At 43.1% G+C, this 23,029-nt stretch overlaps 1 protein-coding gene across 10 annotated transcripts in view; it reads left to right on the top strand.

The window, feature by feature from the left end:
* The window catches only part of LOC138297861 (uncharacterized), a 1,048,787-nt gene that overhangs the window by 202,188 nt on the left and 823,570 nt on the right, over positions 1–23,029 (top strand). For all 10 annotated transcript variants that reach the window (XR_011204470.1, XR_011204464.1, XM_069236838.1 and 7 more), the window contains exon 3: positions 21,221–21,271. Coding sequence is in view for 8 of the 10 variants with exons in the window: in XM_069236838.1 (XP_069092939.1) it covers positions 21,221–21,271 (51 nt within the window). In the remaining 2 variants the exon portion in view is untranslated. The remainder of the gene's footprint in view (positions 1–21,220; positions 21,272–23,029) is intronic.

The following is a 23,029-nucleotide window of genomic DNA, read 5'->3' as shown; positions in this document are numbered from 1 at the left end:
GCCTAACTTAGGAATACTTTAAACATTGCAGTCAATCACATTGTGAATATATGTCTAGCTGTGATTAAATACTTAGCAGCGTTTGCAATTGCATCTATGAACACTCATAGTGTGCACTATCTTTAAAACCGCAAGATTTTACCTTAATTGTAGAAAAATTAGATAGTTGCTGCCTGCCTTCCTCTAATTATTTGATCTGTGAGCCTTGCTACTTAGGTTGTTTAAACGAAGTATGGCATCGGGGCTCACACCGATTACCTAAGCAGGGGAAAAAAACAATAGACCATATTTAAAAATTACCGCTCAAACTAGCGCCCTATTATATAATCTAAAGTGTCAGGAATCTACGCCGTTTTACCGTGATCAGCGTTTGCTCGTGTCGTTCTCTGTATGGCAAGTCTGCCTAAGGACGCGTCTTCCGGGTAAATTTAGTTGCTAGGAGACGTTGCGCTCTCTGTAACGTGCTAACGTCTCAACTAGCAAGGCCCACCGACCGTCAAAACAATTGACTGCGTGTGTCGTCTGCCGAATAACGGCACAAAGCGTAAAACAGGCGGCCATTTTAGTGGAATCAAAAATCCCCTACTTCTTCCTTGTTACGAGTGTATATTCATCTAAAGCTGGCTCCCAAATATTGTCGCCGGTGTAAATTCAAACTATTGATTAACAGACAAATTACAGTTGTTGTTTTAAAGTCGGGACATAGACCATCTTACATATACAAAAATCGTCTGCTGTAATTAAAATCTCTGTTCTCAAACAGATGGCCATCTCATATTACCGTTTCGCCCATCTTGAATGTACCTTCATCATCCATAATTTCTACCAAAAAATCTAAAAAATCTCTACCAAACAATCTCTACAAAAAAATACCTATTCTAGAGTAAGTGATATTGACCTCTAGTGGCATGCTGTATATATCTGTATACCAGAGGGCTCTATTCTGCACCTTTATCACTGGTTCATCTTGTGGATGTTGTAAACAAAAAGAGCGTACTCTTTCCTAAAAGCTAGCTAGATACTGTCATTCACAGGACAACTCACCTTATCTGGTATTATATTATGAATTATTAAGCATAGTGCAGTGTTATTCTGTGAGTGCAAACATATACAATAATATTACTTTAAAATTCTAATATGTACAGGATATATCACAGGGTGGAGTGATTAAAGTTCAAAAAGACCTCAATTGTTTTTTTTTTAAACTATTTTTTTTAAAGAATCTTAAGAACTACTGAAAATGAATTAAAGGTCTCACTTAATTAGAGCCCACATCTCATCATCATCATTTAGTCCAGTTTTGGCTGTGTGGAATCTCTCAATGAACCTTGCTTCCATTTTTAATAGTTTCTTTGTCAATGTGGATCCATCCGGTTTAGGTTGTATTGCCGATAGTACTGTCCACCAGATATCTTCTGCTGTATGCATGCAGTCTAGAAAATGCTCGACCAATGGTGCTCCTTTAACTGCACATTTGATTCTGGACCGGTGCTGAAGGATCTGGGATTTTACTGGTTGTGAAGTCTGTCCAATGTACGCTTTTCCACAAGGACACATGATGCAATAAATCACATTTTTAGTGTTACAATTAGTAAAGTCATTTTGTGCATGTACTATACCATTTATTTTAACCTCTTTGGTATCTTGTGTATATTGGCATGATATACATTTGCCACATCTGTAATGCCCTTGAATTGCTGGCAGCTGTAACAAAGTTCTCAGATCTTTCTTTCTTTCAGGTTGTTTCTGTGCCGCCTTAACCCATTGATCTTTTAGGCTACGTGCCTTTTTGAACGAAAAAAGTGGTTTGTCTATATTCAACTCACTGATAATTTTCCAGTTTCGTTCAATAATGGACCGTATTTTATTTGCCTTAGGGCTAAATGTGATAACACATGTCAGAGGGACATCTTTTGGTTTTTCTTTTGGGACCAGTAGTGTTTCTCTTGGCGTAAACCAAGCCCTTTTGGCTGCATTTTTTAAAAAAATTGGGGATATCCTCTATCAATGAGTTTCTTAGTCAGTTCTTCCGCATTATCGAAATAATCTGTTTTTTCAGTACAATTCCTCCTAATTCTTAAAAATTGGCCATAAGGTAAGTTTTGTTTAAGTGTACGTGGGTGTCCGCTTGCAAAATGTAACAGAGTGTTATGATCTGTGGGTTTTTTATATAAACTGACTGCTAGTTTACCGTTTTTATTCCAGATCCATAAGTCAAGGAAATTGATTTTGGCTTTATCTTTACTCATAGTAAATGTGAAATCAACTGTGCGATGATTAAGCCAGTCGCGGAACGCTTCTAGAGTTTCTTCCGTCCCTTGCCAGATCATCAGAATATCATCGATATAACGGAACCAGTGGTTAATGTGTTTCCTATAAGGATTGGTTTGTGGGTAGATCCATTTATGTTCAAAGTAATCCATCACCAAGTTGGCGATCTCTGGGGCAAAACTACAACCCATTGCAACTCCTTTCACTTGGCGGTATAGCTGATCGTTATATTTAAAGAAGTTGTTTTTCAGACATAATGTTGCTAACTCCACTAAGAATTCTGTAGGGGGAGCGTGAGGTTGGATATTATTATTCAAAGTCTTTCTAATGATCTCGATTGCTTTGTCTTGCGGGATATTAGTGTAGAGTGACTCGATATCAAAAGTAACCAAAAGCTGGCTATTCTCTTCAAATGTTAGATTTTCTAACTTATTGAAAATGTCCATGGAGTCTCTTACATAAGCTGGTGTCTTAGCTACAGCAGGTTTTATAAAAACGTCAACAAATTGGGCAAGAGGTTCTAAAATAGAGCCACAAGCCGATACTATTGGTCTGCCCGGTGGATGCTCTAAGTTTTTATGAATCTTGGGTAGAATATAAAAACAAGGAATTCTTTCCTCGTTTTGGTTCAAAAAGTCATGTTCTTTTTTGCGTATCCATCCTTGTTCTTTCGCTATAGCCGTAAGTGCCTCAATTTTGTTGCTAACCTGTTTGGGTATATCGTCTTGTATTTCTCGGTAATTAAGTGGGTTACTCAATTGCCTCATGGCTTCTTGATTATACTGTTCTTTACCCCAGATCACAAGCCCACCTCCTTTATCTGCCGGTTTTATAATGATTTCTTTATTTTCAGCCAAATCATTGATGGCTTCTTTTCTATTATGGAGCAATTGTCATTGTAATAGATTCTTTTAGAATTGAGTGAATCTAGTTCTTTCAACACTAGATTTCCAAATACTTTAATTTCCTCAGGCAAGTCATTTCTCTCTGGTAGAAAAGTAGATTTAGGTCTAAGGCCACTGTCCTCGTTTCCATCTTGTGTTGGAGTTGAGCTAAAAAAAGCTCTCAGTCTGACCTTATGGAGAAATGTCAGTATTTCTATTTTACTTTCTACAGGGTCTTGGTTCCTGTTAGGGACAAACGACAATCCTTTACTAAGCACCTGTTTTTCTATTTGCGATAAGGGGTGTGACAACAGATTATAAATGGGAATTGGATCTTCTGGTCTCATTATTGTCGTCTGTAGGCTCTCCTTCTGGTTCGAAAAAAGTTTTGATCTTGGAATTGACCTCTGGGGTTGCCACCCCCTCTCGTCCCTCTGCGGCTGCCTCTGCCTAAAAAAGGTTGTGCCGTAGAGTAAGAACCTTGTGTCTCTGACTCGGATTCAGAAGATGTATCTGAAAAAGTTATACATTTCTTGCGTGATCTTGTTTGAAATTGGAGGTTAAGAGTATTGGGATTGTTGTTTTTATAGAAGTCTTCTCTTAAATAGGGATATGTATGCAGAATATCAAAATTCTTTATATCTCGAGCTAACTTAGTTGTTTTTTGATTGATCGTATTGACTTTGAATTCTTCTATAGTTTTATTAACTGAATCCAACAGCTGCTGAGCATTCTGTATGGTATTATCTGCAGCTATCTCTTGTTCAAGTTCGGTTATTTCTTTTAGTTCACTCTCACTAATCCTTAAAGCTGTTTCAACCGACAAAGCTAGCCAATCTCGAGAACATTTGGTACCTACCCCACTAAATTGTGTCAGGTATTTAGGATCGCCAGTGAAAATCACAGGAATATTTCTGACTTGTAGACCTAGTAGGATTGTATTATTTTTTTAATGTTCGAGTAACACCTGTGCATGTAATTGGGTTCTTGTATTTTTCTTCTTAAGCTGTTTTAATCTATCTACTTTATCTAGTTTAGGTGTCTCACTGGGTGGAGATTCCCCGCTTAAGAGTGAAGGTAGTTCCAAAAGCTTTGATATTTGTTCATCTGTATAGCAAACTGTTTGGTGATCTGACATATTATTGTCAGTTTAATCTACAAGGGTCACCGTTTTGTGCTTATTAATTATCTGTGACACGAAACCCAGTTGACAGCCAATTGCATCCTCTTTACCAGAGGAAGGCGCAGGGAGTGCCCCCTTCCCCCTGGCCTCTGCGTTAGGAGCAGGGCGCTCCTTTTCTGCTGTTAGTTAAAACGGGCATTATTGTGGGCCCCCCCGGTGGAAGGGCCAGTGGAGGCCCGGGGGGGCCCCAGAGATCCCGGGTCCCAGGAGGGGCCTGTCATTAAACTGGAGGGGGTGCGTGGTGCCCCCCTCCTGCCCTAAGTTGTTTTTGCTGGCTTTGGCCCCCCTCGTGAGGGACGGTTGAGGCCCTCGGGCCCCCAGTAATCACGGTCCCCGGGGGGCCTGTCTATAAAAGAGAGGAGGTGCATGTCGCCCTCCTCTGACCCCAGAGTATAAGGGAGGCCCCTGTTTTGCACATAGGAGCGCAGGGGGCCCAATTGTTTGCCTTTTAGGCACTGGAGGTGCCTTCATCCAACCAGGTACTGTTTAAAGGACCAACATAGTTGCAATCCAAAGTTCTTTCTACAGACTTTTGTTTGATTCATATATTACCTACCTGCGTTTGATGTTTTTACATATGTGTATGCAAATGTTCCTTTTATGGACATGCTTGCTAATATGTTTTTCTAACTTGCCATATGTTTTCTAATGTTCCTACTATAGGCATTTTATGATATTCTTATGACAAGTGCTGTGATGTAATAACGTGTTTTCCTGACTACTGCTTATGTTGCAGAATACTGAGTAACCTGTGTGTAATGTGTGACTACTGCTAGGTTGCAGAGTAACTAATGTGTAACGTTCTGACAACTGCTAAGGTAGCAGGATAGTACTGATATGTGATGTTTGGTCTGATAATTGTGTTGTGTACAATACAGTATATTTTCATATAATCTGGTGTTGTGTTTCCTTTGTGGTAGGGATATTGCGTCACATGTGTTGTGTGTGTTGTGCAAACGCTTTACACATTGCTTTACACATTGCCTCCCGGTTAAGCCTGACTACTTGTGCCAAGCTACCAAGGGAGTGAGCAGGGATTATCTTGGACGTGTAACTCCCTTGCCCTGACTAGAGTGGGTAAGTTCTGCCTGGCTGAGGTGCATACCCTAGCCAACCAGAAACCCCATTTCTAACACATGCCCTTGCTCATTCCAAATTTGACTTGCATCTTAGGATTCACATTCATACAAACATAGACACAATAATGCTTCATGTGATATACACACACAGTTGGACAACCAACACATTAGTTGTCAAAGCACACACTTTGAGCCAAAGGCATTTAGGTATTGTAGATATGTGCGTCACATTGCTATCCTCTCCTTATGACAAACATGCACAATTTGTGCCACACATATATGCAGGCCACACTTATGACCATCTATGACATCAGCCAACTGTACACATACTGTGAAGGGTGTAGTGGATGATGTTCCGCTGCAGTATGATGTCACACATGTGAACATACACCATCAACACCATACTGTCTTCAATTAGCCAATCTCTGATGTGTTCCAAATGTAAAATAACCCAAAAACAAGTAAAAATGCCCCAAGCCAGTTAATGCACTGTAATTTTGACGTCCCTAGCAGTGTGTGTCATTTTTTGTTTACCAAAACTGTATTTGCGTCATTTGTTTTGACGCACAGGAGTGAATTTTAGCCCGCATCAAGATATTTGTACAGTCCATGTATCATTATGTGGATGCGGGTTAATATTCACGTCTGTGCGTCAAAAAGAAGATGCAAATACAGTTTTGGTAAACAAAAAATGATGCATAATGCGAAAAAGGCGGGACTTTTCATACACAAAGTGATGTAATAGGATATCCTGTTTACAGATCATGTACAGTGGGTGTACTTTCACTTTCACTTTGCAGTCTATGATCCTTCTAGACTGTGTGGATGTGTAGAGAGTGTTGTCCAGAGATTTTGTGCTGTATTTGTCCTTTTGTGAAATAAATATTGTTTGTGTATACTGTAGTACTGTGTTTTGTCTATATTTGTCCATTTATCTTGTGTATTTCTTGTTTGTGGGAGTCTGTTGTGGGTAGTGGGTAGTGTTACTTTTTTTCTGTCTTTTTACCCCTACTTTCACCCATTTCCCCTTTTTATTTCTTTTACCCCTATTCCTTATCTTCAACTATAAGTATGTCTGGTAGGCCACGTTTTGGCAGGATGGGGGAAGAGGAGTTGAGGGGCTTCATCTGGCTGGTGACACATTTCTTGCAGCTCATGATCCAGACAGGGGGCAGGGTCATACAGGGGTACCCGACAGAGGCGCGCAGAATCCGGTGGGGAAAGGTGCTGCATCACCTGCAGCGTGGGTATGCCAGCCAGAGGAGTGACCACCAGCTGAAGCACCGGGGAGCAGGATCTCTTGGACCACCTTGGAATCATGATTGGAGGCACTGTTGGTGAGTACGACAATTGTTAATGTGCCTGATTAAATGCTCTGTAGTGACATCAGGGGATTAGTACAATGTCTGCCAGATAACTTGATGACTGTGTGTAATGCTGGGGAAATATAAGGGGATCATTGATGCACTATGGCAAGGATCACAATTGCTAGCTGTCAGGTAGCACGTGCTCAGCAAACTTACAGGTAACTTTACCATGAAGGAAATTGGTGCGGCCTTTTTGTCAGCACAACTAACAAATTAGGAGCCAATCATGTCTATATAGGGTATTATTGACAGAAAAGTACAGATGTACCAACATTAAGCCAACTATGTTGACGCAATTGCTAGACTGACTTTAGAATCACTACATGATGCTGAAAATGAGTGCTGCCTTCACGTCAATTGATAATAGCAAACTGGCTCAAGCATTGGTCTCATGTTAGTCTGGTGAGTGTGTAAGGAAAGCGTTCAGAGAAGTACTATGAATGTGTGGGATTATTGTGTTTCTTGATCTTTTTGGATACATGTCAGTTCATGATTTGAAAACATTGTGAAAAGGTGTAAGGTGCCCTCAGCTAACATCTTAAAATGTTTGTTGGAATTAGTTGAGCCACAATCCAATTATGGATGGCAGTCCAAGTGTATGCACATGGCTTCACATCTCCATGGTTGGTGCAAATCACCCTAGCTGGGCTACATCAATTGACTATACTGTTACAACAGGATGGCTTACAGGAGTCCCGGCCCCTCCCTCTGTACATTGGGCCTATGTGCAATAAATGTGTCATGACCACAAGGCATGTTTGACTGGTAATGCAGTCCTCAAGTAACCAGGCGTTGGATGTTTCTCTTGGATGCACATGATGAGACGATTACACTCCATATTTTTTTGTGCTCACCAATTATGGGGCAAGTTTGCAACCACATGATAGTTAGGGTCAATGTATGTGTGCAGATATGTGTGTAACTGTCACAGGAGACCCATGCTATGTACAAGTTGGCCGTGAAATATCAGATGCAGTACCATCATGTCTGAATGGCTGCCATGTCCATATTCAGCCTACACATTGTAAATGATTATGAAATTGTTGCACTGTGCACAGATTTTGACCACATTTCTTCCTTCCATACCTTACAGGTTGGCCGGCACGCTACACTGTGGGAGAGGTGGCGACATTTGAGGACCCCGACCACTCCAGTAAGTGTTGATATGTCTGTTATGTGTTGTGTTTGCTGGTTATGGACTCGTGTGAGTTGGACGCATAGCAAGGTGTGATGCGTTGGGCAAGTTTTTCACTTGTTCCATGAGTGGGAATGCAGTTCTCACATGTTTTGATTTGCCAATGCGTTTCCAATGGTATCATGTAGGAACTGTAGGACATCTCTGTAGGCCACACTGTGAGTACAGGGGATAGTCATGTGTCTGACACTTGTATCACCAAGAGTCGCAATGGAAGTCAGCCCCTATTTAGTCAGCCTGACAGACCCACATTCGCTAAGATTGGTGGAGCTAATAGCTTCCCAATAGACATCTGCTTCACTATTTACCTATGTAAGCTTGAAACAGTAGGTAGAACCTCCTAGCAGCATGTACTTCCACATGTAGTGCATCAAGTCTGTGGAACCTGAGTGTAATGGCCTAGGTGTGCATGCAATTCATGATCATGGGTGTTCTAGCAACTCTGTATCTGATGTAAATCAGGCCTCACTGGAAGTATATGTTGTGTACTAAGTTCTGCATTTCCTGACATGTCTGACCCTATGAGTGCTCTAGGGTTTGCTGACTCCTAATTGTAGATAGACCTTACCTGTGGTGTGTCTGTAGGGACAAACATGTGTGGAGTTGTCTATACACTCCTCGGTGTACATGTTGTTGGCAAATTATAGTTGTGTATCCACCGCACCCCCTCAAACACGGCCATGGGTTTGTGAATGGGGTACCTAGTATTGAGGCTACCAGTATGTTACACATACCTGTGAATAAGTGACGGTTTGGTTGCATACTAGTATACACAGTCAGGTTTGGCACTTGGTACCATACTGGAAAGTCCAGTTACAACTTGCAGACCATGTGGCTTTAGTTTTGCTTTCCGTACACTGACATTTGTAGCCCAGCTCTTGGTGGGGGATATGCAGCATGATTCTTAGATGTTAACTGTCAGAACTCAGATTGCATGTCAAAGCCAGTTGTTACCCATCTTGTGGGTTATGGATGTGCTTTGTGTTATGTGACCTTTGCTGTCTGGCCTGCCATATACTTCCTCAGGGACATTCAATGTTCTGTATCGTGATATGAGCTGTTACAAGTACAGTAGATGTAATATCCTAATAACTTGTTGTGCCGTTTCACACAATGCAGCATATCTGCATTTGTCTTCACAGCAGCTAACATGATTCCAGAACAGGTCAGTGGATTTCAGCGTCGGGCCATGCGATACCAGCACATCCTGCTGGTGGAGTCGGGGTTCCGGAGGATGGCCCGCGATATCGCCATGAACGTGCCTCCGGGGCATGGCGAGCCTTCCCACAGGGTGGGCCTACTTTGCCCACCACAGCCACCACAGAAACAACCACCAATCAGAGCCAGGTGGCCCCACCCACAGCTGCCTCTGTTGATCCAACATCTGCTGGACTTCCTGGCCCCAGCATTGCCACCGGTGCAGGACAGCCCACAAAGACCTCCTCCACTGGTACCCAGACTGCCACTGCTCCAGCTGTTGACCCTGCAGCCTTCAATAGACTTGAACATAAGATGGACAAAGTGCTGCGCAAGGTGAGCCACCTGAGCCGGGATGTGCAGCACATTAAACGGTGGGTCAAGGATATAAAGAGGACCCTCCGGAGGGCCAACCTCTAGACAGTTGAATTGATGGACATGATATCCTCCCCTCCCTCCCCTTTCCTTGTTCTTATAGTTAGTGGGCTTAGGGGGCTCAGTGTTAGGTTAGTATAGGCTGTTAGTTTAGTTAGTGTTAGTGGGTGGGGGGTAGGGGGTCCTGCTTGTTTCTTTTTTTGACTTATTACATGTGTGGGTGGGTGGGTGGGGGGCTATGTTGGTGTTCTTATGTGTAAAATAAAAAAATAAAAATACAAAAAAAAAAAAATACCAAATAAATATATATTTGTTTAGGATAGTATTGTATGTGTTTAGGTTAGTATGTGTTGTCCTCAATTTGTCCCGTCTCATAAGGGGGGTGGGGGGTAGATGTTTACAATGTTTCGTTACATGCGATTAGTAAGTGTAGCTTAGGTTAGTTAGGGACAGTTGTGGGTAATGAGTAGCCAGGGTAGATTAGGGTAGGTAAGATTTTTCCTTCAGTTTCCTCATCTATGGTTAGCTTTTAATAAATATTTAGTTACCCCTAAATAGTATGTGTTGAATGGCACTTGATCGTGGGTTTGGATTCAGTGTACATCAATTTTGTACTATAACATCTGTGTCCTATGTTAAAAACAAATCCCAACTGAGCTATACGATTGGCAGCTAGCCCAGAGCTACCTTGCAAAGTGTCTACCCTTTGTTGCAACCACCAATCACAGTTAATATGGTTCCCAATGTGTTTCTGTTGATAAGTGTGTTTTCAAAGTCACTAACAGTGCTTCCAGACGTGATATTGGGGAAACAGTTTTAGGTCTGACTGCAGTGTGATGATCATGCACACCCTTATAAGATGAGATCTCATGGGCAATCTTGTATTCTTATCTTCATGACCCTCATACATCATTTGTGACACAGTTCGGCATGATTACCTATTTGTATGTTAACTCAGACACCTTCATTTGTGCAGTTTTTTTTTGTATTTACTTAGATTAGTGTGGCATGTTTAGTGTGTTGTTTTTGCATGTTGACATAATTTAGTGGGCACTATTTGATGACGTAGTTATCCCCTGAGGAAGCATTCTTCTGTCCTACACAGCATGGTGGTGTATGGTTTCTCACTTCATCCGATTATTCCCTCAGGATGGGCAGAGTATGATGCAATCATGGTCACTGTGCAGATGTCTCTAACTACATAATATCTGGACAGTTGTATTGACAAGCTACGTAATTTGACAGTAGGCACATTTCAGTTATCTACTGCACAGTTGATATGTCACATTACCCAGAGATAGATTTGTTGTGTAAGTGATATTTATTGAAAAGTGCTGTAGTGCTATAAGTACATTGTCCATGATTGTGAGTCCATTATAGTGATATCTTCCATTGTGATCCAACACAAGGGTTTACCAAAATGCTTTTGTCATGCTGGGGTTGCTGTTTCAGACAGTGCAGAGGGACATACTTAGTCAATGAGTAGGAGAGAGACAATCACTGGGCTGGGTGACAAGATATACAGTGGTTAGCAGAACAGTGCTTGAGTACAGTTGTTGTAAGACTGTCATGTTTCAAAATGCAGGACTTTGGTAATAGTTGGCCATGTGGCAGGGACTAGTGCTTCCGGGTACTTTTCCTTGTGAATGTGATCTGTTCCATGTCTTCTTCTTCTGATGTGTGTGTTGCCTGCTTTGTCCTTGTTGTTGTTGGTTGTGAAGGGGCAACACACACCTCAGGGTTAGAAGACGTGGAGTCAGACATCCCGGTCGCTGCTCCCTGTGAAGGTCTTAAGGGCAGTACTGCTGCAAGGAGGGCCTGCTGGTTCTTGAGAATAGCAGCCACATCACGATGGTAGGCAGCCAGGTCGGCCCTGAGGGGTTCAATGTTGCATTCGTGCACGCGTTGACAGGATTGCTGTTGTAGGTGTTGGTTCAATTGTATTACAGCTGTGCTGATTTCCTTCTGGGTTTTCTGCAGTTCCTGCAAGATAGATGTTAGGGCTTGCATAGCTGCTGCCTGATCTGCAAATGACATCATACACAAATGCACCCCCTCAAGGCTGGCTGCCATATTTTGCCTCCCCACCCGAACCTCCTTGGCCAGCTCCCGCTGTACTCCCACTACAGTTCTCTCAAAGCTGGTGCCAGTGTCGTCTGAGTCCTCAGCTGTATTGGAGCTGGCAGGTCTTACAATTGGGGTGGTGGGTGGTTCCTCTGCGATGGCTGCTTGTTCTGTGCTCCTCCTTGTGACAGAAGGTGGGGTCTGGAGGGTTTCAAGGACCTTTTGGATAGTCTCCTGGGGAATGTTTATCGGCTTGTCATCCATGTCATCAGAGAAATGTGGGACAGGTATATCGGCAGGAGATCCATCTTCCTCTGCAATGAAACAGGGTACAATTAGTGTGTCTGTGTTGTGGCAATTTTGATGTGACGTGCCTGCCTTTTGATGAATTCACTTTGTGATCTTGTTTTGTGTTAATATCTGCAGCCCTTCAGATGGGCATTGTTTCAGGCCTATGGCCCACCTGTGTGTCACATGTATGTTATTGAGTTATTAGACTTGTCAGCCTCATCGCCTCTAGGTGTTGATTTTAGCCAAATAGAGAATTGCCACCTTATTTTCCTATTCGACCCTCCGTGTACATCCATTCTCATGGTGAGACCTTTCACTGGCTGTGGGTGTTCTGATGGCCCTGGCAGCACACTTAACAATCTGGACCTGCCCCAATCCCTGATCGTTCACATCGACTTAAATGTAATTGACATGTGGCATATCCTATGCATGGCAATGTTATGATCCGATATGGATGCTGACATTGTTAATGGGTCCTGCTGATGTTGGGTAATGTGTGTTACATTGGATTGCCCTGATAGTCGTATCAGTGTCCTATTTCCTCCTCTGACTGTGCAGGTGTATTTCAGTGACCAGTTACATGTGTCCCCTCCTCATGCTGTTGTCTGAGCAGTATGACATTTGGGATGTTGCCTTGTTACCCAGGCACAGGATGGACCCTGACATATGCAGCATGGGTGTGTCCTTAGTATTGTGTCGCTCCTATTGTTGTTTACTTTGGCTGATGTTTGTGACAACTATGGGCATTGACATTTGAGTGTACTGGGGCCTTTGTCTTGTTTCAGGAGATTGTTGCAGATGTCATCCTCACCCCCTAATTTAGGTGTGTATGATCCATGGGGAGGTTACTGCCACTGGCTACTTGAGCTGCACACAGATCAGAGGTGGTAGTGGGAACTGTTGTCGCAGTTACATTGCAGTTGTCGGTTTGGCTAGAGGATTGCTAATAGGGTCCTAGTTAATGTAGGGGGTATGGTGGCTGATGTGTGCCAGGATGTCAGTTTGACGTTGTGCCCTTCCCTCCTGGCGTGGCTTTCCCTTTGCTCCATCGTTGGCATGTCAGCATGCCCCCATGGGACTGTTGTTGGTGTAGTGTAATGGTGTGCCCCAGCTTCTGTCTGTGCAAGACATGCCCCAATGCCATGCTCCTTTACCCATGCCACTCCATGTATATGTTGACTTCCATGCATTTTGTGGTCGGTATCCCCCCCACTTGCAGTTAACATTATTGCATTATAATTCCCCATGCGACTTACCCTGCATGTGCGTTGTCTCCTGGTAGTCTGCGCTGTCCTGTCCTTGAATCCCTGTGACCATCTCCTCAGGGATGACGGCTGCGACCATCTCCTCCATGTGGTCCAGGGCCTCCTGGTGTGCTGGACTCCCACCTCCAGTCTGCAGTTCTGCCTTCCTGTTCCTTGCCATCTTTTTGCATTTGCAGTCATGCCAGCGTTTCTTGCACTCGATGACTGTTCTGCGTACTTCAGCCACACTGTTAATCTTGTCGACAATTTGTTGCCATATAGCCTCTCTCCTACTGATTGGCAACTTTGATGTGACAAACAGTTGGTGCTGGTGTTCCGTCACCTCTTTAACCAGAATTTTCTGCTCCTCTGCACTAAAGCGACACTTTCTTTTCTTCTTAAAAGTGTCCTGGTTCTTGTGTGGGTCCTCCTGGCTGGTTCCTGGTCTGCTGTCATCTTCCTGGGGTCTGTAGTGGCGTCTGGGATCCATTTTGGCTCTCCTCTGGTGAAATGGCTGTGTTCGCTGTGTTTTTTGACGCTATTGCGTCAAAAAAAACGGCGCATATCCGGTTTGCGGTATCGTAAATCGACCCACAGTCATTTCCGCCGCGCTAACGTCATTTTCCTTTACGACTTGACGCTGCGGTGTGCGTCAAAAATAATGACTCCCACCTGTTGTTTGCGCCGCAGTGCGTCAAAGTAGAAATATGACGCCCGCACGGCGCACCAAAATGGCGTTAGCCGGCGGTAATATTTTTGATGCAAAACTGCGCCGGCGCAGTTTTGTGTCAAAAAGTATAAATATGGGCCTTTATATTTATTACTTCCTTTGTGCAGCAGTTTTAAAAGAGCTGCAAAGTTCTGTGTACATCCAGTTGTGAAACGTAGACGTGATAGTGCAAATGCTGAAAAATACTATGAACATAGCAATGAAAGTGCAAGTGCCTATGAAAAGTATGCAGACAGTCTGACATCAGGGTAACGACAGAATACACAGAATATGAAGACGAAAATATGAAGCAGAATGATAAAATCCAGAAGTTCAAGTGAGAGTTCACTAACATATCTGCATCTTGGTCAAAGTCGGCATAGGTATGAGTAAGATGAACATGGTTGAATGATACACTTTGACAATAATGTTTCTTTAGGGGCCATACCTTACTTTTTGATTCCTGCATGTTGCTGACCCAGAGCAAGCTGTAGAGCCTTTCTCATAATAGTGAAAAAGATCTCAAGGCAAGCCAGTTCCATAAGGATTTCTGCAGTGAATATATATTTTACGGCTTCTTTGAATGTTCTCAGGCATATTTCAGGAATAGAGGTTTTAGTAGTTGACATCTCTCTGAGACCAAGCATGGGCAGCAACATACTAGATGTATTATGGATTCAGTGTGGTAGTTACATAAAGTACATTCTTGTGAATATCCCAGCGTACACTTCCAGTTTCATCTATAGTCCCAAACGGGGAGTGTTAAAAGACGCATTTGCAAGATACTCTGAAATGCATGGGCTCCCAGTGCTGCTTTCATGTACGGCTGGGCATTAGTAGTTGTATGAGACTCAGCTAAGCCCTCAGCTCTGCTAACATTCCTGATTATGACAATGTCATTTTCTCTAGAAGCTCGCACACCGTGGTCTTTCTAAGTCTTTTTTAGCAGGGCCGTCAATATGAGAGGGTCCAATGTGTAGGAGGGAGCTGAATTGAAAAATTCCCAGACTTGCCTGAGATAGATTGCCCAGCAACTAGAATCATCTTCACAAATTGCTTTCAGGGACCCCCTCAAGCTGTTTGTAACCTCATTGGCCCTACAAATACAATGGAAAAGCCTGATTATATTTTGCAGTTTATATCCGTTCTTATTATGTTGAATTCTAGATGTATCCCTGCGTGTCTGGTTGATTTAGAAATCTGGAGTATCCTTTTATAGGCTCTCATCTGGCACTTCTCCAGCATTGTAATCAGCCTACCGGGATATGCAAGGTGTCCCTAGGTGATAGCAGGTAATAGTTTTGCTTTAATAACACTCCTGATTGCCTCTGATGTTGGTGATTAGAGCCGGAGATGAAGTTTTGCTAATGTATAAGTAGTTCTCTCTGCCTTAGTTCTCAGTGCCGCTACCTGATATATTTTCCCCATGTTCAATAACCAAACTCCAAGGTAGTGATATTTTTTTTCCATTTCTATTTTTAGTGGATTGAGTTTCCAATCTCTTTGATGTTTTTTGTTTGGTCTGACTTCCAAATACCAAGACCTTGGTTTTTGCTGCATTTGCCCTTACTGCATTTTTTTCATTGTAGCTATGTAATATGTCCAGGCCCCTTTTCAACCCTATCCAGGTCTGAGCAAGCAGGACCAGGTCGTCCGCATATTGAATTATGGGGAGCACTGTCTTACCCAGTTTTGGGGGGAGTGTATTTCCTCTGAGCAATTCCATGCCAAGGTCAGCTGTGTACAGATTAAAGAGAGAGGGGGTGATGACACATTCTTGTTTTAATCCTCTGTTGGTGTGGATTTTCTTGGTAATGTGTATTTGTGATCTTGATTTTCACCCAAGTATCGGAATAAAGTGTGATTATGGAAGCTAACAATTTCCTTGGTATCCCCCAGGCCGCCAGCTTCTTCCAGAGGATGTGGCGCACCATATTATCAAAGGCCACACTATTATCAATAAAACAAGCAACAAGCATTTACAATGCAACGGGTCTCGCATTTGCTCATGTTAGAGCTGATCGCATTGTAAACTCCTAACCCGACTTTTCACCTATCGGGCAAAAATGCATTTATGTACATAACCCGAAAAAGTGAAATCAAGTATGTAAAGCGCTCGACTTCTGCCAAGCGAGATCGGGCTCGTAAATTAGAGAAAAAAAAGTCCACGAGCCCGATGGAAAACAGCGAGTCTCGCATGTTTTCTGTACTTGGTCGCTGCGCTCAAGGAGGGCTAGCCACCAGAAAAGGCATGACATATGCGTGCCTTCGACTAATGAAAGCAAGCAGATTTTATTAGGGAAGCCCACGAACCAATAAAAAACACTGACGTGAAGTTGACAGGGCTCCGAGCCCTTTTCTAAATACAAAAGAGTCTCGCTGCTATATGCATGCGCGAGCGCATGCAACGCAGGCTCGACCCTAAAAAACGGCTGACCAGGTGATTTCAATGCTTTCCGACCTTGGTATGAAAGAGCAAGAACATTATCTAGGTTGGAAGAGCTAGGTCTAAAGCCAGTTTGATATATTGGTGTGATGTTATTTTCAGTGATCCAATTTTCAAGCTCCTGAAGCAGAGCCCTTGCATTGGCCTTGCCATCCACATCCAGTAGGGCCATCATAGATATTATATATATAAATTAAAGCACTTCATAACTTTGCAGCGGTAGGAAGAGCTGTATAATATATATTTTGAAACATGCACAAAGGGTGTTGAAAATTACAAATACCAAATACAATACATTTATTTTCCAAATTACACAGGCCATTAATTCTTGGGTTTTCTGAAGGTGGGCATGTGGGATGGCTAATTCCAGGTGCGCGTTTGTGATATTCTACAGGAAATAGGAGGTAATAGTAATGCATTTATATTGTGCTCATAACAGGATGATGTGTTGTCTTGTGCAGTTCTACGTTCTTTGATTATTCACCAGTATTCCAAGGATTTCTTGAATAATCCTTCTTGTGGCAAAAAATATTTTCTCAATTTTTATCAGTTTCTTTATGATTTGGTAGGTGCATCCCATACGTAGTTCTGTCTTCTGCATAGTGTTTCAATTTCTCTTTAGTTGTTTAGCTTCTATAATATTCGTGTGTAAAAATTTTTTTATAATGGGGGTCATTGCAACCAGGGCTGTTTTGGAGGAAGCACCGGCAACAGGCTGGCGGTGCTTCCATGGGGGATTACGACCGTGGCGGAAGTGCCTTGGTCGCACCGCCGGGACCGGCGGTTTTCCGCCACTTTTGTCCCAGTGGAAGTAATCCTCCAGGGCAGCGCTGCTTGCAGCGTTGCCCAGGGGATTACGAGTCCCGCTCCCACCAGCCTTTTTATGGCGGTAAGAACCGCCATGAAAAGGCTAGCGGAAAAGGGAGTCGCGGGGCCCCTGGGGGCCCCTGCAAAGCCCATTCTACAGGCATGGGCAGTGGAGGGGCCTCCTGCCTTGGCCCCGTGCAGCTTTTCACCGTCTGCACAGCAGACAGTGAAAATCGCGACGGGTGCAACTGTACCTGTCGCACAGCCGCAACACCGCCGGCTCCATTTGGAGCCGGCTCCTGTGTTGCAGCTGAGATCCCCGCCGGAACCAGGTTTCCCCCCGCCGGCCCAGCGGGGATCTCATAATGGCCCCCCACCAAGGTTGTAATGAGGGCCAATGTGTTTGATAGTTTGATATTCATAAGGTGATTTGCTCATCCACCCAATTACCCACATGCCAAATGTTTACCTCAGTGAGGCCCAGATTTATTATGAATTTGCGCTGCAGAGAGAGCAGTGCTGATCAGCCTGTCGCCTACCACCTCTTGCGGAGCAAACGTAGATGCGAACGCAGCCCCAATCCCTGGTAAAATATAGGTGGTGCGGAGAAGGACCAGTGCAAACAGTTCAGCCATTTCACACAAACCCAATCAACTAAAACCATATGCAAAGAAGGAGGAAGTGAAACACCGCGTGATATTCCTATGAATAAAAATGAAAGTTACTGTGAAATTGCATATTTTCTGTGGCTTACTTGCAAGTAGCTCTATGTCGTCGCATAGGAGTTTGCACCGGAGTGTTTACCACAATTACTGCTTCCTTGCCAGTCGATTGCTGGACCCTGAAACCTCAGTGCGCACCACCAGTGCGAGCGCTGAGATTACAATTTTCCTCATTTGTGAAATGCAGCTCTACGAGTGTTAATTAATGTAGGCCTCTATCTTGTCTTTCTTAAGGTTTTATGTGTTTGTTTCCTGTGTGGAGCTGAGAGTCTCATGATTAAAGCCTCTCTGTTTTCTTTTTAGGTGGATTAAAAGAATGTGCTCTTTCATTATTTTTGACCATGAAAACTGAGATTCAATACCCGCGCCTCTGCATTGTTCACTTAGCAGTACATCTACTGTATTTCCTGCGTTATTTGTGGCTCTTTTACCTTTGTGCGTGAAAATCAGTATTTAAAGGCCCATATTTATACTTTTTGACGCTAAACTGCGCTAACGCAGTTTAGCGTCAAAAAGTTTTGCGCCGGCTAACGCCATTCTGAAGCGCCATGCGGGCGCCGTATTTATTGAATGGCGTTAGCCGGCGCAAGCAGACCGGCGCTGCCTGGTGTGCGCGAGAAAAACCACGTACACCAGGCAGCGCCGGCGTAGGGGGAAAATGGCGCATGGGCGTCTTAAAATGGGGCAAGTCAGGTTACGTCGAAAAAATCGTCGTAACCCGACTTGCGCCATTTATTTTCGACGCCCATCCCCCATCAACATGACTCCTATCATTGTAAAGATAGGAGTCATGCCCCCTTGCCCAATGGCCATGCCCAGGGAACTTCTGTCCCCTGGGCATGGTCATTGGGCATAGTGGCATGTAGGGGGGCACAAATCAGGCCCCCCTATGCCAAAAAAAATTATTAAAAAAAAATAAAAAAATACTTACCTGAATGTCCCTGGGGTGGGTCCCTCCAGCCTTGGGTGTCCTCCTGGGGTGGGCAAGGGTGGCAGGGGGGGTCCCTGGGGGCAGGGGAGGGCACTCTGGGCTCATTTTGAGCCCACTTGTCCCTTAACGCCATGCCTGACCCAGGCGTTAAAAAGCGGCGCAAATGCGCCGTTTTTAGCCACGCCCACTCCCGGGCGTCTCTTTTGCCCGGGAGTATAAATACCACGTAAAGGCCTGGGAGTCATTTTTTAGACGGGAACGCCTCCCTTGCATATCATTAACGCAAGGAAGGGGTTCACGCTAAAAAATGACGCACATTCCGGGAACTTTGGCGCTATTCGCCTCTAACGCCATAGTATAAATATGGCGTTAGTTGGCGTTAGTTTAGCGTCGAATTTGCGTCGAAAAAAACGACGCAAATTCGGCGCAACCAGAGTATAAATACGGCCCAAAGTTTTTTGATTAGTTACAACTAGCCTGGTCTGGTTCTTAGCACAGATATTTATATCCCAAATGTGAGGTATGAGTACTACACAGAGTAGTCACATTTGAGACGGCATGTATTAAAACCACTGAAAGAAGAGTATAAAGGTAGTCTGTAAATTAGTAAAAGTGATCGGTTTGATTTGCTTAGGCTTACATTTAACCATTAAGCATATGTCTTCCTTTTGGTTGATTATCTGTTTTTCAACGTTTTTCTTCAAAATCAGTGATGACACGTCCCCAAAATACTTTTTTTTTTAAAATATATGTAAATTCCTCTTGGACCAAGTCATTTAAATTAGGCTATTATTTTTTTAATTTTATTTTTTTAAATGAAACAAAAACGAATGTTCGTTTAGAAACGAATTTGTTGCTTCAGGCAGCATATTTTGAGGCTGACCCAAAACCTTAGAATCACCCCTTCCGGTTTGATCTTTCCATTTCGTTGGAATTTACCTGTTCTGATTTCGTAGTTTTGTAAAGTTTGGTTAGTAGTCATGATCTGTTGTTTTCCATCCTCTCCCGTATAGTCCCAGACTTACCATTGCAGCCCCTACAGCACAAATGTTTGAGGTCCTTGTAATGCTCTGGGTCGTGATGTCAGCAACACGTTATGGCAAAAGAAAGCGTTTTCAGCTGGTAGCAACGTTTAGGCTGCTAAATGTTCTGAGTGAGGTGGGAAGTGGCCTTCCTGTTCTTAATCATCAAATATATGCGTGGTGAAAAAACAATCAAATCGCAAACATCAGCACTGTCAACAGAACAGCAAAATGTTTAAGTATCACGTCTGGGAATGCGCAGCTGGACTCTTGATGACTTGTGCGTCCATGATGTCAGCAAATCATATGACCAAAACATAGGGTGTATTGGTTTCTAATTGCTATGAAGGATGCAGTTGTATTTTGTAATTTCCCCCCAAACATTTGCCTGCTTCCATACCATGATGAAGATGGCAATGTTCTTATTGTTTCGTGTCATAAAGTAAATAGTGGAAATGTAGTGGGCGTTGGGGAAGAGGGGGGCATCACTGACACAAGAGCTGTGGGGAAGGGCTGCTTTATTGGAAAACAATTGCACTTACAATTTGAACCCTCAGACTTCACCTTACAAAACTAGTGACCTCATTATGCAGCCAGTTACTGACAAAACTCACCACCTGCTCCTATCCTACCCTCCCCTTCCCTTAACCTTGGCCTTGCCATATAGTACTCCTTAAACTGTTCAAATTGATTACCCCCGTTCAAACTGTTTACTATTGTTAACTGCCTTCCCACGCAACATAACAATGAACTTGCAACTAGCTTAATACCTAAGGCAACGTTTTACTTCCTGACTTGTTCAGGCCAGCTGTTGTCCACCCCCCCCTTTTGTTCTCAATGTGGACTACCACTTTCGCTATTTGTACATGTTTGTATGCCATGTGAACTCACCCTGCCTCCGACCCCACCTGCTCCACGCAACAAACCTTTACAACCAAAAATCACACCTGTACACCCAATAAAACCAGCCTCCTACCATGAACAACCTCTCTATCCATGCATCTTCCACTCTCTGACAACTGGGTGCGAGGGCAGGGAAGTATTTTTAATACCCTAGCTGGCACCCAGCCACTATGTCAACTTCCTCAAAATGGTGCCTTTGCCTCAAAATGGCCCCCTGATATATCATGAGCTATATCATAGCCCAAATATAGCCCGCCGTAGCCCAACGCAGTCTCGGACTGTACCACCTTCCCTAATCCTCTCAGGGGGGAGACCTCACTACGGTCGGCAATCCTCCTCAAAACTCCATTGTCAAACTTTCCTGAACTAAAATATTTTGATATTGTTGGTGTGTAAGAGGAAGCAAAATGGATTGTAAATACAAAGACATCCAACTGCATACAATTAACAGTTAGATGGTGTTGTGCAGCTACTCCTGTACTAATGCAATATTTTTCTGTGACTGATCTGTTATCTTCATTCTTCCGCAGTGTGGAGCGTGCCCAGTTCATTCGAGAGCATTTTCATTTTCACAACCTAATGTAAGTCCTTTGTTTTCATGACTCGACTATTAAGCATTTTGCAGAGATTAATATGTGTATGTTATGTGCATGAGTACAATGTAGAATATTACATGGATTGCTGATGTTCGCGTTTTCAAACATCTTAATTGGGCTCTTTATCATTAAACATTTTGTAAATTAACACATATGCTCACGCTAGGTATCTGCTCTAAGAAGCTCTAGAAGATTCTTCAATGCCAATGCCAGCACTTGTGCTCTAGAGCAGTCATGTAGCAATAATCCTTTTTTTAAAAGAATTGTGAGCATTTCTTCCTACATATTTTTGTTCTTTGGCTGTCTTATCATTATAATCAATTTCCATAATATTCTCCCTAATATAGATTGTTCTAATTAATTCATTTTTGTAGGCAGAGTCTTGGAAGACCTTAAATGGCGGAGGCAGAAAGCAAACATCCCAATTAACATCAACCCTTATAGGCAGCAACATTGCAGATGTATATACTATCCAGTTTTTCTTCCAGGTACTCATGAAATATCTTGGGAGATGCATCAGACATTTTACTTCTTTTCTTACCATTCAATTTGGGTGAATTGACACTCATTCATTGTAGAGGCAAACACACAGCTTATATCTCTTGTAGCCTTTATGCACTCAAGGCAGTGTTTAACCTCCTTCAAGTGTCCCTAAATCAGAAACAAACAATAAACCAAGGACTGAAAATGTAGAAACTAAGCATTCAGGGTGTCTCACCCTTTTCAGCTATTTCTCTCCCTCCCCATTGCTTTACATTAAATTACAAATACATGCACCCACTAACCAAAATACCCCAAATCTCAAATCACCACAAAATCAAAAGCCAGATCTCCCTATTTCGCTTATCAAAAACAACCATCATAAATCTCTTCTTAGGCGTATTGAACAGGAATGTGACTCTATACATACCGCTGATTACACTGCAATCCTCTGCTCCACCACATCAATGTACCCAGATGTCATGAGTGTAGACACATGTTACAATCCCACACCACTATCACACACCATAGCTCCAACCGAATCAGAATTCATTTCAACCGTCCCATTACAAGCATCCTTTCTCCTCTGCAAAAGCTCCTCATCTAACTGCTTCTGGGATAACATATGCTTAACAAGCAAGAATAGATGAAATATCTTTGACCTAATAGCTGACTCAGGAGCAGACCACTTTTTCACTACTGCACCATGATTTGGAGGCAATGCTACAACTATACTTCTAGAGGAAATCTCAACAAGAGATCTACATCTACAATTAAAGACATGCACATTCAGGGTTATAAATCACTGCCAATGAGATGCACAGCTACCCTGACCTTCTCTTGTACATTACTACTCATAGTGCCAACAAACAATAGAGCAAAAGATACTCTCTAGATGCTGGATCAGATTTATTCACCAGCAAATACCCTAACCTCTGCCCCATCTATGGCCTTAATATTTGACTTAATAGACCAACAAACAATGATATCTCAGCCTTAAAGCCTCTGCACAAGTCTGGAATCTCACAATGTCTGACACCTCTTCTCAAGACCAACACACAGAGCAGGACATACACTGGATGCAATACAACATAATGCTAGGAGGTTCTCAGGGCTCCATCTGGTTACCACTTACAGGTGCCTTAACAGGCCTAAATGGTGGATGCTTTCAAAGGGAGAGCCTGTCCACACACCCAAACATCCTTTATCATCATGTTTGAACAGGCAGCACATGAAGCTGCTCAAAAAGTTGTGAATCACCGT

The sequence above is a fragment of the Pleurodeles waltl genome, chromosome 1_2 (genome assembly GCF_031143425.1).
Source record: "Pleurodeles waltl isolate 20211129_DDA chromosome 1_2, aPleWal1.hap1.20221129, whole genome shotgun sequence".
Classification (NCBI taxonomy): Eukaryota; Metazoa; Chordata; class Amphibia; order Caudata; family Salamandridae; genus Pleurodeles; species Pleurodeles waltl.
This window is presented reverse-complemented; position numbering and strand designations above follow the sequence as displayed.